General features: G+C 37.9%; 1 protein-coding gene across 9 annotated transcripts in view; it reads right to left on the bottom strand.

Moving 5' to 3' along the window:
• Positions 1-17,517, bottom strand: part of PIK3CB (phosphatidylinositol-4,5-bisphosphate 3-kinase catalytic subunit beta) — a 117,844-nt gene that overhangs the window by 42,317 nt on the left and 58,010 nt on the right. For 7 of the 9 annotated variants that reach the window (XM_087740127.1, XM_087740128.1, XM_087740126.1 and 4 more), the window contains 2 exons: positions 4,703-4,888; positions 1,623-1,848 (listed from right to left, as the gene is read on the bottom strand). In XM_087740127.1, coding sequence (XP_087596253.1) covers positions 1,623-1,848; positions 4,703-4,855 — 379 coding nt within the window. In that variant the 5' untranslated portion in view covers positions 4,856-4,888. Of the gene's footprint in view, positions 1-1,622; positions 1,849-4,702; positions 4,889-12,204; positions 12,326-13,033; positions 13,139-17,517 lie in introns of those variants that run through there. The other 2 variants (XM_087740134.1, XM_087740133.1) reach the window with 2 other exon arrangements.

Raw genomic sequence — 17,517 nt, 5'->3', positions numbered from 1 at the left:
AAGTTAAGGTTACATAAGTGGTTTTCTTCAGACATCCCATCCGAAATGGGTGCTCAAAAGTGAGCTGGGTTCTACATTCCTGTACATCAGTAGACTTCCAAAGTTACTTGTACAATTCCCATGCAACCCGGCATGAGAGTTTAGTTTAAACAGCAAGAACCAATGCCTCTCTTAGGTACTATTAAATGGAAAAGCCAACCTCATCCTCAGTTCAAGATAGTTTGGAAAGTTTGAAGTCTCTCCTCACATGAGCAAATGCAAAGAGCGCACAGCAAATGCATCATAAAGACCATAAAGAGGAAGAAGCGTTTGCAAACTATTTTTTTTTTAATCCCACAGAAAGATGACATAATCTTTTTTATTTTGTTTAAAAGTCAAAAAAGGAGGATAGCGAGGCCGTAAAGAGATATATTAATGCTTGAACTTTCCTTGCGATTAAAACTTTCTATCCAAGTCAAAACGATAGGACTGAAATTTCAACCAATCCAAGACCAGTAAAGTTCCTTTTCTAAAATATGTGAAGAGAGAATACACAGTGGAGAGTCCACACAGCTGTGATTCTTTGGTACTTCAGGAAGTATAGGGCCTGCAAGTGTTTCTTTCTTTCTTTCTTTTTCTCCTGAACTTTGAAGGACATTGTCCAAATTACACAAAGCACTGAACATCTTCTGAGGACAAAACACTAAGTTTAGAAGCTGAGACAGGAACACATTTTTTCCACTGCTAAGGTACAGAATAGGAGCTGCATAAGGAAGGATCTTGCACAGCTATAATAAGCAAAATATTCAATCAAAGAATGTGAATCTCTCAGAATCTGTCAGAATATGTCTGAATGGTTAAACTGGCTAACTGTTTCCATTGTCAGTTTTAACAAATAGGCAGACAGTGTACTGCTGAAATCTAAACAAAACCTGCAGTCTTTATAAAAGAGCTAACAATGGCTTATTGTTTTAAAACAAGAGGTATGACCTCACACGACCCTGTCAATCTTGATTGTATAACCAAGCAGAGTAGATGTAAAAGCTGAAAATTCTGAAATAACATCAAGAACAAGTAACTGTGAAACCTTTAAAAATAGCTTTTCATTGTTTGCTGAAAATCAGTGCCACAATTCAGAGCAAACACAAGAATCATATTGTTAACCAACTCAGAAACCGTGCATAACAAAACCATAATAATTTCTAATTTCTTTTGCGTATCCAGTTTGCTGTTAGGCTATTTATGATAACGCTTTTCTGGGACTATGCTTTCCTTCACTTAGTAATATTATTACAGATTTTTCCCTCATCTAGTAAGATAAAATTTGCTCGATTGATGTAATAATACAATACAGTGCTGAAATACAATACAGAAAGTAGCTTTCAACAAATTTCAAATGTTTCATCTTGAGTATTTAAATTCTTTTAAGTTACATCAGTATTAGTTAGAGAAAGGGAAATTCTGTCAAGGAAATACTTAAATTTTAGTGGTTTGGTTTTGTTTGTTTGTTGTTTTTTGTTGTTTTTCGTTTGTTGTGTTTTGTTTTTTTTTTTTTTTAAATTTTCCACTGTTACCTGCCCAATTAAGACCGTCATACAAAACAAAGTTTACCCCCATTTTTCTAAAAAATTATATGTAATTACCTTTGCCTATAAGGACACCTATTTTGGAATCCAACTTTTCTCCTGGATCACAATTCCTTGTCACTAGTTTAAGGACAGGAAGAAAGGGTCTAACATCACAAAGTCTCCGTGTTTCATCCTCTAATTCTTCATGTACAGCAGTCTGATTCACACATGAGAACATGTAAGAGTCAATCTCCATGAGGAGATGAAAGAGTGGATAGGCATGTGCCTGCTTCCATAACAGCTGCAAAGAAAATAAATAAATAAACAAATAAAACAAAACAAGAAAGCATGGACATATCTCACAGCACTGAAGGTAACACCGATTTCCATTTATGTTCCCAAAAGAGCATAAGAGTAACATGTTTGCTAACTTGGTTCGTTTTTATCCCTATATATCATTATATATTTACTTTGTCTTTTTTGTAGTCTCTTGAGGTTATTTTTAAGCAGCAACTTGCATGCATAAATATCCCAGGGGTAAAAACCACAGAGACAAGTACTATGAGGTGATGAGAGAAGGGAAGCACTAACCCTCATCCTGATGCTTATCCTGGGATTGACTCAATATAGTCCTCTCTGCAGTGAAGTTGCAGGACCGCGGCTGTCACTACAGTAACAAAGCACTTACTGATTTTGGAGGCAGATGTTCTTGACCCTGACCAGCAAACTGTCACTCTCCTCCATCGATTCCTATAGCTTCTTATTGAAATCCTTCTCTCAAAAGACACATCTATACCTTCCTTTTCCAGTAATAATTCTAATATATAGACAACAAGTTCCCACTATGGAACTAATTACTGAACAAAAAATTCCCTGTTGTCTGGAGAAGCTTAAAGTAAATTTATCTGTAAAATACTGGCAGGCCACTAAGACGTGCAAGTCGCCCACAGAACATTAAACAATGCTTTACTGAACTGAATACTTTAGTAGTAAATTACACCTTAAGTAACACCAACGTACCTAAAATATATCAAATCCTTAGCAGAAATCAAAACTGGAACTCAAAAGAGCTCTCCCAACCTAAATACTATTCAAATCTTTATCTGTGAGAACATTTTTGTCCTAATTTTGAAAGTTTACATTTTATGAATTTGTTTCTGAAACTTATTTTGAAACAGGAACTACACAATCAATACTGCAATGGAAAAAATGTCTTCTCAAACAATTGAAGCTGAACTGAACTCCTTTTGCCAAACTGAACATACCTGCTTATATTTCATAGATTTGTACAACGAATTCTGCCTTCCAAAAATGTATTCCAGCGTATTCTGCCTGGCTGAGCGAGAGCTGAATCCAGCAACTACCTTTGGTATAGCGCAAAAATTACAACTTCAAAGGTATCAAAAGACTAAATCTATTATTGCTTCTGTGTTCTTATCCGATAGCTAATTATATTGATAAAAAAATCTGTACCTTCCCCCCCCTGCCCCCGAGTTGTCTGACTTCGATTTCCAGCTACTGGCACTTATTATATCCCTTAACGATTGTAAAATTTAAAAAGCCATGAAGTCCCTGAAACTGACTTCCACTGAAAGCAGCCATTCGTCATCACCCAGAGTACTGGCCTAGCAGAATTATAAAGTCTACAGAAATGAAAAATTCTTCAGCCCTGAAGTAATTGGTTATTTTTCATCTATTCTCTTATTTTAATCTCAACAGTTTCACATACAAGATAAACTGCTTATATTTGCTCTCAAGGCCTCTATTTCTACATCCAAGGGTCGACGAATTAGGGCTTATGACAGCACCATGGTGGGAGCAAAGCTACTAATCCAGTATGCCAAAGTCTTCATTTTTGTTTTGTTTTCAAATACAGTGATTTCCATTAAAAACCTCCGCAATATAAGTATGATCAACATTCCTTTTCTTTGAAAAACAGCAAAGTATCAACAGAAACTGTTTATCGCATGTTAAGTTTCAATGTGTCACAACCATCAAGAAAATGAGACAGCTTAGTTCAAGTCCCTTATTGTTGTCACTTACACACTTGTTTTTTAAATTCTTTATCTGTTGAAACCACTATCAGCTATTCCATTATCTTACCCACCAACTAACCTGAAGTTGCCCATGTTACCCTTTTACTAAAACAACAATGACATTTTTTCAGTCTGAATTATTTCAGGTATTTGACTATAGTACAAAGCTTATTTCTTGGATCACTTCGATTTCTAGTGGCACTCTCATTTGTTCTAAAATATTAAGTGGTCCACTGCATAAAAAAATACTTCAGTGTCTAGAAAGTTTCAAATTAGAAGTACAATAAATTATATGAAGCTACTACTGATATGAAGAAAATAATTTCTATAAACAAGTGAATACTGTCAGACTGAATAGGATTGAAAAACAATATATTTATTTACCAGGCAATGCAACAGAATGAGAAATCACACTTCTTTGTTTTCATTTAGAAGTTCATTGTGCTTAAGGAGCAGATTACTTGGTGTTGTAATTCACCCACTACCTAATTCCAAAGTAACTTGTCTAAATGCCCTCACATGGCCATTATCTGATGAAAGGTCTATAATTATTCTTTAATATCTGTGTTTAATTTCCTTACATGCTCCCCTTCCTTTGATTTGAGTATTCCCTCACTTTACGTGATGCCCTAACAAGGCACTTGTATACAACCTTTAAGGAGTGACATACATAGTTTTTAAAGCATCCATCTTCAGTGTCAATCAAAAGAAGCAGGAGCACAATCTGCGACTTCTATATTAAAAATCAAATTAGACACAGCGTCTCCTGTTTCCACACTAATCACAGAAATGTTAAATAAACGTACAATGTATTACCAATGTGTTAAAAAGGTTTAGATGTAGCAACACAGTATTAATATAGAGCTATTAGAATAATCTCCACTGAAGCGTAACCATCAACAAGAATTTCTCCCAACCTTGCCATCTGCCCAAAAACATTGCAACCCCCCCACATATACATCTTTATTAATCAATCTGCTACGCACACACCTTCAATACATTATTTTTTATGCCTATTCAAATTCATTACTTGAATTGCCAAAAGGCACATAAAAATCAGAAACAGCACTCATTCCAAATGTAAGTTAACTTTTCAGTTAATTGACCATTTGGTATTACCTGTTTAATATGAGATATGGTGGCATCTCGAGGGACATCCAGGTTGATGTAGATTCCAGTGGGCAACAGGAAGTCCACAGATATTGAGCCATCAGCACCAATCTGTGAATCCACTGCCCAGATGTCAAGGCTGTCGGTCACGGCAGGAGGCATTATGGAATCTCAATAATATCATAACCACATGGCCTTAGGGGGGAAAAAAAAAAAAAAATTCCATATACGTAACCTTCTATAATTAGACACACATTTTAAAACCTTTGGAAAGTTTACATAAGCCTGCTTGTACAGCTCAGCTTGCAAATCTGAGGTCTCAAATGCCAGTATTGCAAACAGATAAGGATAGTTTTACTCATTAATTCCATTTACTATAATAAAAGCACTTGCCTGGTAAAGCACTATTGTTGAGATGCTTATATCATTAAGACAAAGTAATAAGAGAAAAAACTAACTGATTGGAGGTTAGCTAAAACAAAGTTAGAAAATAATTTTAGATTTTCTCTAGAACTATTTACCAGCATAAAATACAATCAAAGTAAACTTCTTAGACAAAGCATGGCAATATTTAATATGAAAACAGATGATCAATTTCATAATTTTGTTTTTGCAAATTTCCTGTTAGTTGTCCACAAATGTGGCCCGAGTAACATATTCAACTTGAAAGTCTGTATTAATAGCAGTAAAATAATCTTCAACACTACTAGAAAGTGACATTTTCCTCTAAAGACATTTATCTCAATTTATTGTCACCCTTAAAGAAAGATCATCTCCTATGAATTCAACCCACTGTGTAAACTACATCCACTGCATGGTAGGGGGAAACCCTTTGTGTGATCTACTTCAACTCACTACACTGGCTTCCTGATCACTTGTCCTTCGCATTTCCAGACGTTTTTATTTACTCTTAATGCTACCACTAGTTTTTCTGACCTTCCAAGTCTTATCTTTTGATTACTATTCTCTGAAGATGTCTTCCCTTCAATCACTATTCACTGAAGTATTTACCTTCCCCTTCATCCAGACAATGCTCTTGAGCTGACAAAGGGATGGGAAGTGTTGTGAAACACTACTGTAAAGCACTTCTCCAATAAAAACAAGTTACCCCTACACCTTTCTAATTCTTTTTGGACATCAAGAGGTGTGGGAAATCACCATTTGTAAGAAATAAGCCAGAATGTACAACTCCACTACTACTACAGCTTTCCATTACTTTTATCACTCCTTCCCTTCTCTTCTAGATCCCTTTCCTGCTCTGAAATCAGGCCTGTTCTGCTTAACTGAAGGTATTTCCCCTACTACAGCACCAGCAGAAAAAGCAGGTTGTAACCAATGCTGGGCTGCTGATCTTTATACATCACAGAGCAGGTTCAAACAAGCTCAACGGCAAATGAAAAAAAAATTAGCACAACAGGCTTCTGAAATCCAGTCACCACTGCTGACTACATTGTTAAAAAGTCTGTTTGACACACAATATTTTCCCCTTTGATAAGACACCAGGCAAAATCCATCAAAAGGTAAGCTTTCTACAGGTGCTAAACCTACAAAGGTATACCTAGATACAGTACAAGATTGCTTAAACTGGTCATACCGTAGAATTGCAGATAATTATCATGCTGTGCAAACTTTACAAATGTATATGCATTTATGAATACAGCTTTTCAATCCCAAAGCACTTTATTACTATTTTTCCCCCAAAACAAGCAACCAGGAAATCTTTTTATAAACTCACTATAATTGAACCCGCCACAAAACTCCAGGAGACCAAATACATCATAACAAAGGTGATTTCGTTGGCCTCCCTCTCCAGCTTATCTTTTTTCTTTAAAAAACAGCTTAGTTTGGGAAAAGTCACACCACCAGCTACTAAATCCAAACTTTATGATACACAGGAGTTAACGCTTCATTTATAGTGAGTTAAATTTGTTTGATACTCCTGTTTCAGAAATTCAGCTCTAACACTGGTAGGCTTTTAAACCAAACAATTCATTGTCACAAGCATCATCGGCCTTAACTGACAACAGAAATACTAAAGTGGTACTTCAGAAAGTCTCTTTGTAATCCCTTGCTTTATACAGACAGCTTGCAATAAAATAAATAAATAAGCAAGCAAGCGTAAGGGAAAGCTGAACGTGCCTACAATGGATATAGAATATGTCAGCAGCACAAAAATCAACTACTACAGAAGCTTAACTTTTTATTGATAAACAAGCTATTAATATTTTGTACATATTACGAAGGGCTGTTCAGTGCTAACTTTTACTGATCATCACTGTTAAACAGACAGTATCATTTGAATTATCGCTAAAATATTCACAGCCCATCTCTGCCTCATTCCTTAGTATTGGTTTCTATCCCTCCAGCTACCATAAATATAGAAAATGGCTCATCTAACATTTGGAAAAATTCAGGAGATGAGAATCTCCAGCAGAAAAAGGGGGTTGGCTAGGAAGAACTGAAATCTCCTAAAGCTTACCAGTCACCAGTGGAATGGCAAGTCCAAAACCCACATGGAGCCCAGCTAAATACTCAAAGCAGCTCTTTGGTACTGCAGCTGTGCTACTAGCAGCTTGCCAGTGCAAAGCTGCCTTAGATACAAGACAAGACACTTAGGTCTCACCTCTAACTGTCGTGTAAATACACTGAGTAACGAGACTCAAGTAATTTCAAAACCTTTCCATTCAGCCTTAGCAAAGTTGTGAGGACTCATGCAAACATAGCTGCTGCCAACACATCCTGTTACCACACTAAATACGTGGATCACTTAATATTTTGCTTGTACTAGATAAAAATAGAGTAGAATTTTCATTAACAGCAAACAAAAAATCCCTAACTTTCAGAAAGCATAAATACATAAGAAAAAATATTTTTCCTCATTAGAAGCAACAATTAGGGAGCTCCTATCATCATCATTATTGAATAATAGGTTATCATCATCAGGTCATCAGTCCCCAAATAAATCCAGTGCACTGCATCAGATTGAATCAAAATAAAAAGAACTGAGGGGTGGGGGTGTAGACTTGGTGACAATGAATGGATAAGGTATGAAAATATTTTATCTTAATTACCAGATCTTTACAAATCCCTTCCTTCACTCACCAATGGATGTGGAAAGTTTAGCATGGTGCGTGATCTCTTAATAATTGTCTAAAGGAAAGAAAGAAAATTTAACCCCCCCATGCAAGCCAGACTACACTATTAGAATAACACAGCATCCACCCAAAAATTTTTAGAAAATGTGTAGTTCCTCATTACCAATCAGTATATCTTTAGCAAGATACTATGTAAATGGGATATTACTTCTTTTCTCCTATCCAGCTACTTCTACCCTTAAAATCTTGGCTGCAATTTTGCTCTAGAGTAAAATAGCAGACAGAAAAATCATTTTAATTTTGTAAAACTAAAGATTTTTCATATTTGGATGCACACATAGTCTATTTTCAGCTATCTTCTGTGGTCATCATGGTAAAATAGAATCATAGAATCGCTAAGGTTGGAAAAGACCCTTAAGATCATCGTAATGACCCGTAAGATCATCGAATCCAACCATTAACCTAGCACTGCTAAGTCCACCACTAAACCATGTCCCTAGGCACCACATCTACCCGTCTTTTAAATACCTCCAGGGATGGGGACTCAACCACTTCCCTGGGCAGCCTGTTCCAGTGCCTGACTACCCTTTCAGTGAAGAAGTTTTTCCTAATATCCAAACAAAATCTCCCCTGGCACAACTTGAGGCCGTTTCCTCTTGTCCTATCACTCGGTTACGAGGGAGAAGAGACCAACCCCCACTTTGCTACAACCTCCTTTCAGGTAGTTGTAGAGAGCAATAAGGTCTCCCCTCAGCCTCCTCTTCTCCAGACTAAACAACCCCAGCTCCCTCAGCCACTCCTCATAAGACTTGTGCTCTAGACCCTTCACCAACTTCGTTGCCCTCCTCTGGACACGCTCCAGCACCTCGATGTCCTTCTTGTAGTGAGGGACCCAAAACTGAACACAGTACTCGAGGTGCGGCCTCACCAATGCTGAGTATGGGAGCACTATCACCTCCCTGGTCCTGCTGGCCACACTATTCTTGATACAGGCCAGGATGCCATTGGCCCTCTTGGCCACCTGGGCACACTGCTGGCTCATGTTCAGGTGGCTGTTAACCAACATCCCCAGGTCCTTTTCTGCCAGGCAGCTCTCCAGTCACTCCTCCCCAAGCCTGTAGTGTTGCATGGGGTTGTTGTGACCAAAGTGCAGGACCCGGCACTTGGCCTGGTTGAACCTCATACAGTTGGCGCCAGCCCAATGATCCAGCCTGTCCAGGTCCCTCTGTAGGGCCTTCCTACCCTCCAGCAGATCGACACTTCCACCCAGCTTGGTGTCATCTGCAAACTTACTGAGGGTGCACTCAATTCCCTCATCCAGATCATCAATGAAGACGTTGAACAGCACCGGCCCCAGTACTGAGCCCTGAGGAACACCACTTGTGACCAGGATGAAGTGGTATTGCCATTATAAAGCATTACTTAACAGGTACAGCAGCAAGGAAAACATTGATCTGTTCTATGTAGTTATTTCATTTATATTTTATTTCAGCATAAGATCTTTTCTATTTTCAGCCTCTTTCGGATGTTTTTCCACATCATTTGCAATTGTTGAGACCACTTTAATGCATCAACAAGAGTTTAAAATGTTCAACGAAGCAAGACTTAAAAATGCTGCCACGTACCCTATAACCTAGGCACCACAACACATAGAGTTATAAGGTTCTTGTAAGGGATTGTTTATTATTACATCTTCCAACGCAGGCATCAGAATCTTAAAATTCCATTTACATTTTCAATTAAAAAGAGAAGAGCAATCATCACACCAATCTGAGCATGCTAGGAAGCTATTCTTGCTTTCAGGCACTTACTTAATATTTCCTTCCTCAAGGAAACAGGTTAGTGTCTTTTACAGTCAGCACCCAGTTTCCACCAGTAGCTGACATCACAGGGGTCAAGAGAGAACAAGTATTTATACTGAGAATAACACTGATTGCCAACATAAGACAGCTGTGAGAATGAGTCATGAGCCAAACTGTAAAGCATGTGGTGGCACTAGTGACTAACTAAGAATATCACATCTAGTAACCGAAACAAAGGCAGAAAGTCATCTGGATGGGGAGCAATAATACAAGAGACATCTTAAACAACTTCCAGCTAAAGGAAAAAAAACAACCATCAAAAAAATAATATACAGCTATTTCAGGCTGTTAACCTCATAGCTATTCTTCCCTACTGTCATGGTAAAAACAACTTCTCATACAAAAGAAGGAAGTAATTAAAACAGTACTTGATCTTGGCTACTCAAGTATCTAATCAATGATTATCTGAATTTAATAGCAGCGAAGCCCAATACTAAATGCTTTTTTAAGTCACAGGTACATAATATTGATAGCATGCAAACCTTCCCACGTAAAGTGTAAATTTGCTGTAAACTTTGACTTCCACATTTCAGATTCGCGTATACGTGTGCATATACACACACACACTCTTAATCTCAAAACTGCTCCATTTGTATTTTAACAGAACCAGCAGTTTTGAAAGAGCTGCTTAGACTAATGGAAAGAAATGGAACACAGATTAGTAGAACATCTGCAGAACAAGAAAAATAGAAAGAAAAGGTAATACTCATCTTTGTGTTTACTTATTTAACATACACAAACAAGAAGCCCTACAACAAGGCTTCTCAAACCAAGACAACTGCCTGCAATTTTTCTGTCTATAAACCCATACATCTGGTATGTGCACCAAGCATTAAGACTGAAGTAGAACAACTATCACTACAAGCCATCAACATGTAGATTGTAAGCCTCCACACTGTGCCATAATACGGTTTTCGTAATACACTCCAAGTGAAGCTGTGCAACACAATGCCATACTCACTGACAGCTAGAAGGGAATGTCTGCATCCTCCCTTCTGCTCCCCCTGCTTTGGGCTGCCCCATTCTGTTCTCCTGCCTTGTACCCGCTTCAGCACACGTCAAGTCTCCTCATGAACTGTTTCAGCTAATCATCCAGGTAGAATCAATGAGTAGTTTTCTTTCACATTATCTAGTTGAATCAAGTCACGGAAGGATCTAAAGAGTGCCAGAGCCTCTGAAAGGAGAAGAATGGAAGTAGGATCTTCTCTTTTCATCATCAGCAAGCCTCCAGATTGTGTCATACCGCTTCAGGTAACTATGGCCTCAAGATGCAGTTTTACAACTGGCTAAAACTGATAGAAGATCACACTGCCCTTCCTGTCAGCAAGATCAGAGCACTGATCCAACCGAGATTTTAGGTACTTCTCTTCTTTAAAGTTAGTTTTCACTCAAAACAGCTTTCTAAGCAGGCACGCTGCATGAACACAGAAAGAAGGTGGTGGTAGCACTTAGCCAGGAACAGGGCAGGACCATCCCTTCTGACAGCAGCCCAGATTTTGAGCAACTTAAGCAACACATGATGTAACAGTTTCATTTGCTTTCAACAGGGAGAAAGAATTCCCAAGTAAAAGACAATTAAAATTCTAAATGCCTAAAGCAAAATGAATACTTCACGTTAACACAGTTCCAGCTAGGTAAAAGGGGAGGGAGGAATCTAGTGAACCATACAGTAAGTTATGTAGATTTTCATCACTGATGCCTTCCATAAACATTCCCTTGTCTCAATGCTGCTTCACCAACAGGCCGGACTGTCTGTTGGCGACTGCCTGTTTCACCATAGAAGCAATGTAAGCTATTTTTTTCTTCATTATGGATTCCTGCAGAGGGTGAGAATTTCCTCTGTGAAATCAACGTGAAAGTTACAGAATTTAATTTTTTGTCTTTCCTCTGTATTGTGACCATGATCACAAGATAATCAGACATTTTAAGCAGGAGAGACCAGCCAACAGACCACAGTCCCTGAACAGCTACTGAGAACAGCTATGTGTTCCCAGGCGCAGGGTTCTTCATTGTTGTTCTTATTTTCTTGTGGGGTTTGGGGGGGGGGCGGGGGGCTTGTTCTGTTTTTTCAAGGACTTAACATCTCTAGGCAGACAGAAGAATTCGCTATAGTGCTAACAACCTTATTCCAGAAGCCAAGAGACCTTGTAGCTTCCCTCCCGCCCCACAACAGAAGTATATCTCATCATCTAACCAAAGAGACCACTAGAAAAGGAAAAAAGGAAAAAAAACAAACAAACAAAAAAGAGGGCTACCAGAAGCAGGCTGCTTCTTCATTGATTCCTAGAAGGATTTCAGGAAAGATGACAGTGAAAAGTAAGCTACATATGCTTTTCTGTGAATTGCAGCCCACTCATTTTTCCTCTAACCAAAACACGGAACTAGAACCATGCTTGCCTGGATTATACAGTGCAGGTACAAAAGCAGCCTGTAAAAACAATGCAGGCAACACTTCCAGCAAGTATCAGTCACCAGCAGAACCACTGGAACATTACATGACATCAGTTAACAAAACCCAGGTATTCGGAACATCCCCAAGAGTCACAAGACTTACCTTTTAGACTAAAGGATCAGTAGAGTTTCAGAAGCTGTGGTTACAAGTTGGGATTGTGTTCCCTTACTAAGCCATCCACTCAGAAGCTAATCCCATTTTGCTGAGAAGGCAGGCAAGACCACTCTGTGGGAAACTCAGTTCCATCATGACTACTTCAGGACAAGACAGCACTGAGAGCCCAGGACCACCCAGCTGCAAAGCTTCACACCACTGCTGTAAGAGTTGGTGAACTCAGTTTTACCTGCATCAAGTAGTTAACTTGTTCATGTAAAGGAATTAAATCCAGGAAGTGCAAATATCTGACACAGAACAGTGCTGACCAAGAAGATATGAAGGACAAAGCAAAGTGTGGGAGAAATTTCATAACGTTATCCTGAAATTAAGAGCTGAACAGGAGCATGGTCAGAAACAGTGAGCCTGTCTGGAGGCACTGCAAAAAATTAGACATGGTGTAACAATCCAGTGAACTTTCCTTTGAAAATAGTTTATCATATCAACAAAAGACCTAGACATTAAAAAGTATTCACAAACCCACATGGATTGTTATCAACACCCAACATTAATCTGTATCAGCTAAGTTCTTCTAAAACCAACATTTTGAAGAATGCACCAATTATGAAATTTCACACTATGTCATTAAGTTAGAAATTCTCCTTTACTTATGAACTCACCACAAATCCCCTAACACTCATCCTTTTGAGGTGCATTTTTCTGTTTACATAAAGGACAAATATGAGAAAGTAGTTTGTTTTGATTATGCAAAAGCTAAGAGCACTCTGTTTATCCAGATTTTTGCTTTATATAATAAGTTATTACCACTGTTACGCACCACATTCAAGATGATTATCACTGTGATCAATACAGCTTTTTATCTACTGCTTGCTCTGTCATGTGGCAGTGAAGGGGCTAAAAAAAAAAAAAAAATCTTGCAGCAGTGAAAGCAGTTGAAAAGGGCCACCCTATCCAGACACACAAGACCAGTGTTTAAACAATATCTTACTGTCCAGAACAGACTAGATGACAATCTGACCACAGTAATTTTCTAGGAAACAGCAGCAGCATATCACGTAGTCTAAGTAGGAGAAACACTAAGCACTTGCACAATACAATCATTGTAATCGTTTTTCTAACTACGTAAACATCTAGTACTATAAAAAGATGAGCAAGCTATAAAGGAAATATTTGAGAACAAATAAGGGAAAAGAATCTAGCACCAAAGATGGAAAAGGAGTCAGAATATGCAGGAAGGTTTATGTCCTACAAAACTTAGAAGGCATTTATAAAAAAGAAAAATCAAAGGAAAAATTCCTCCTTCTTTATATTTGAAAGAATTCTGATTTCTTCTGAGGACTCTGAAGTCACATATATACATTAGACGAGTGTGCCAGTTCACGGCTCTGTAGAACTACATTCTCTTCTATTCCTAAAATTGTAACAAATTCACAGCTGCTGCCACAGCCTACGAGCTTACAGGTCCAAGACGACTGTTCTGCAGTCAATGCACTGGCAGCAGTTTGTGTTGCATGGGACTCCCATTTTGCTGACTGCCACTGTACTTATACTGATTATAACAGGATCGCTGCAGACACTAGCTCAACTCTCCTAAGTCACTGTTTCCGGCATGCAGTTTCACCTTATGTGTAGCTCACTTTGAGGGCAGCCTACAGTCAGAAGCAGCGCTGATTATGCTTTTCCCCTTTCTTGGCTGTCCCCCACCTCCCTAGGCACACAATGGAAAAACAATAAAAACAAACGTTACTAGTTTTCCATCGGCTTGGGGAAGGACCTGCCTCACCCTGTGACAAGTATCTGAAGCAAGGGTGGGGTGAGAACACTGTAGTTACCCTCCAGCATCAGCCACAAGGATGAAATTAGGTGTTACATGGAATTGCAACCTAGGTTTTGTTTAGAGGTTTAATGTGACAGGAGAAAGCATCTACGCTAAGCAACACATGTACTACTAAGAACTGTATTTTCTGTTCACTAGACCTCACAGTTCACACGGGATCAACAGTCACCCTCTTTTAAAGATGGGATCTAAGGCACTGACAAAGTTTATTCTGTATGTTATTTCATACCATGCTACTGAAATTGCTATTGTGCCCTAACGAGTGAACCGACTCAAGGTTCTGGCTGTCTACAGCTGCATAGGTGAATTTCAATCTAAACTGCTTACCAATTTAAAAAGTAAATACAAACAACTTGATTATAAATACAAATGCCTAAATCAGCAAAGCTAAGATTTTTCCACTCCAGGAATGTCATGGTTATCTATCCACAACAGCAAAGATTTTAAGAATTCAAGACATCTACAGTGTAGTCTGGGAAGTTATTTTTAAAGATCATGTGGTACTATAAATATTTCCCAGCAGTTTAGTTCAACTGCCACATCAGCTGGCCCTATGGAATGGAAAATTAAGTGTCCATTTAGTCAGGATTCCTCCAGAAATCAGAATAAAAATATCACCATTTAGTTTTCTAAAAATATCTATGTATAGAAAACATGAAAAGCCTTATTTAAGTATCATTCCCTCATGGTGCTCAGAATGGTACCAAGAGTGGTCTCCCAGCTATTCAAGTCTAGATTCTCTCATTCACCTCATGAATTATAACTAATTTTCCACAAATAAAGAGAATTTAATCAGTTTTTTCCATGGTCCCTGATTATTTCGCCTGTTCATCTTCTGTAGTTTTATTCCTCTGCTGTACCCATAGCATTACACACTAAGTTTTAAAAACTAAACCCAGGATTTTAAAACCACAATGAATGGAGTTTCTACTTTGACATTAATGCCTCTGAATAAAAGTGGCCCAGTTTTCAAGAAATGCTGAGCGTCTGAATTTGCAATTGACTTCAATGGGACTTAAAGATATGAAAAAAATGAAAACATGTTAACTGATTTCAAATTAAAATTTAATCTCATTTTAAGCAACTTGATTTGAATAGATGGTTAGATTAGATTACCTCTGGTCATCCCTTCTTATGGAAATTATTCTATGATTCAATGAAAGTACAATTTTGAAACTAGCTGTAAATGAGATTATTGTCCTCAGAAAATTTTTCCTGCAAAACTAAGTCTACAGGTAGAGAACAACAGTATTAAAATTGTATTCCAGACTTGAAAGACTTACCAGAACTGGTTTGAAAAATGAGGATAAAATGAAATTCTTACTCCTCATTACTTTATACTCAGGCAAGTAAACACAGCTCCTGCTCCCTCCAAAGATTATTCATGATGAACCAAACAAATGAATAAAACTGAAGTCCCAGGCTTCTGATAGACTTCAGACAATTCACAGGCAGCACATCACTCATAATGCACACAAAATACAAAAGTAACGCAACAGCTTCTCACAGCTAATTCACAACTATCCTTTGCTCTATCTTGAAATCACTATATAGATACATTAAAATACATATATAAAAATAAGGAATTTCAGGCCATCTTTTTGTGTTGTACAGTTAAAGTGAGTTCCAGGGAGAAGAAAAACTTCTGTATTTAAATGCTACTCTCTGAAACTGTCTTTAGAAGCATTTGATCATGAGATCACACTGAAGCTGGGGCCACTATAAGAAAACATCCCCTTTCAGCTCACTGGAATCCAGTTCTGCATGGTCAAGATGGGAGGGAATATAAAGAAATGGAAGAAGACAGCAGATTAGAAAAGCACTATCATACAAACAACAGTTAATTTGACACCTTGACGAACAGAGTCAGGGAGACAAGAAGGAGAAAAGCTCAAGTGAAGCAAAAAGCCCAGTCAAATAATTCAGTATTCTATATCAATTGGGCTGTGAGAACATATCTGGTACATTCACCTTTAGGAAAATTTGTAAACAGCTCTCTCAGAGATTTTAGTAAGTTTTAAACAGCAGAGTGGGACCTGACATGAAGACCAATGCATTCTGTACAGCATGCTCCAGGACAGTAAGCTGAGACTAAAGATTTGGGAGAATATTAGAGCTGGTTAGTTCACAACCTAGATAATTTGCTTTTGATAAACCAGATCACTGGATCAGTAGATATTTTACATACCAGGGGAAGGTTAGCATAAAATGTTAGGATATGTTGAGTTCTAATATTAAAAAAAGATTCTACTAAACATTTAAATGATGGGATGCTCACATAGATATTTTAAACAAAAAAAAAAAAACCCAAGCTTAACAAAAACGGTGAATGGAGCTGGCACAAGGGAGGAAAGAGGACTAGACAGTCAGACTGCAGGGGAAAGGAGGAGAAAGAGCCAAACCTTAACATGGAGGAACCTTAACCCAGAACAAAGATGTCATTTTAACACAGGTGAGTCAGACAGTTTCCTACAAAGCTGCATAACTGCCTGAGCCAGTAAGCATGTAAACAGACACAAGATGGAAGAAGAGTAACAGTTTCTTCCAGCCCCAGGGCTGGCTTGCCACTTCACAGTTCTTAAACTCATTTTAAAAAATGTAGGTAAAACTACAGCCTAAAGGTCTGGCTTTATAACAACCCAAGCTATTATTCAAAAGACTATGTAATGTGTCTGTCATGAATCTGAAAAGATGCATTAATTACCTGGAGTTGTGCTTTTATTGATTTATTGTACTAAGTGAACTGTAAGGTCCTTGCCCTCCATTACTATACAAGAATTGTACAAGAATTCTTAATAGTCTAACAAAACAACTAGGAAATATTAAATCTGCACTAGTTCTGCTGTCTGGTATTTTTCTTTCCTGTTCTACCACTCAGAGTAATTACTTGTTCCACTGTAAACAGGGAGGAAAGGAGGAGTAAACATTCCACTTACAAGACATTTAAATATATAAATGGTTAATATTTCCTCTCCTTTCGAATTGTACAAAGGGACCTAGACCATCAAATATCACCAGCAGACAACCGTTTCCTTCAGCTATTAAAATGTTACATCTCTAACTTATGAGCTAGATGACTTTCTACCATAAAAAAGTTAAGATCAGAATTTGAGGTTTTCCTATATATAGATACCTCTTCACACAGGGACTAGAAGATTCACTTTTCAATTATTTCTGATATTTCAATCAAAACCTCTAGGAAAGAGGGTTATGCTTAAGCAGACAGATTGTATGCATCTAGAAAGAGAGGTAAAAAAGTGAAATAATTATAAAGTGGAAAATTAATAAGGAGTGAAATTTTCTCCTAGAAGGAGGGCACATAGATCAAAACACAGAGCTATCACATAAGCAGACTGTGCTTAAGTCTCATATGCAGAGATGCCATGGATACTAAAAGTCAGAAAGATGCCCTTTAAGGAAAAAAAAAAAAAAAATTTACATGCTTCATCAGACTAGCCATTCTT

This window comes from Nipponia nippon, unplaced genomic scaffold (assembly GCF_047370975.1).
Source record: "Nipponia nippon isolate SJK-2023a ecotype South Korea unplaced genomic scaffold, ASM4737097v1 scaffold_7, whole genome shotgun sequence".
NCBI classification, from domain to species: domain Eukaryota; kingdom Metazoa; phylum Chordata; class Aves; order Pelecaniformes; family Threskiornithidae; genus Nipponia; species Nipponia nippon.
The sequence above is the reverse complement of the archived record's forward strand: the minus strand, read 5'-3'. Positions and strand labels throughout refer to the sequence as shown.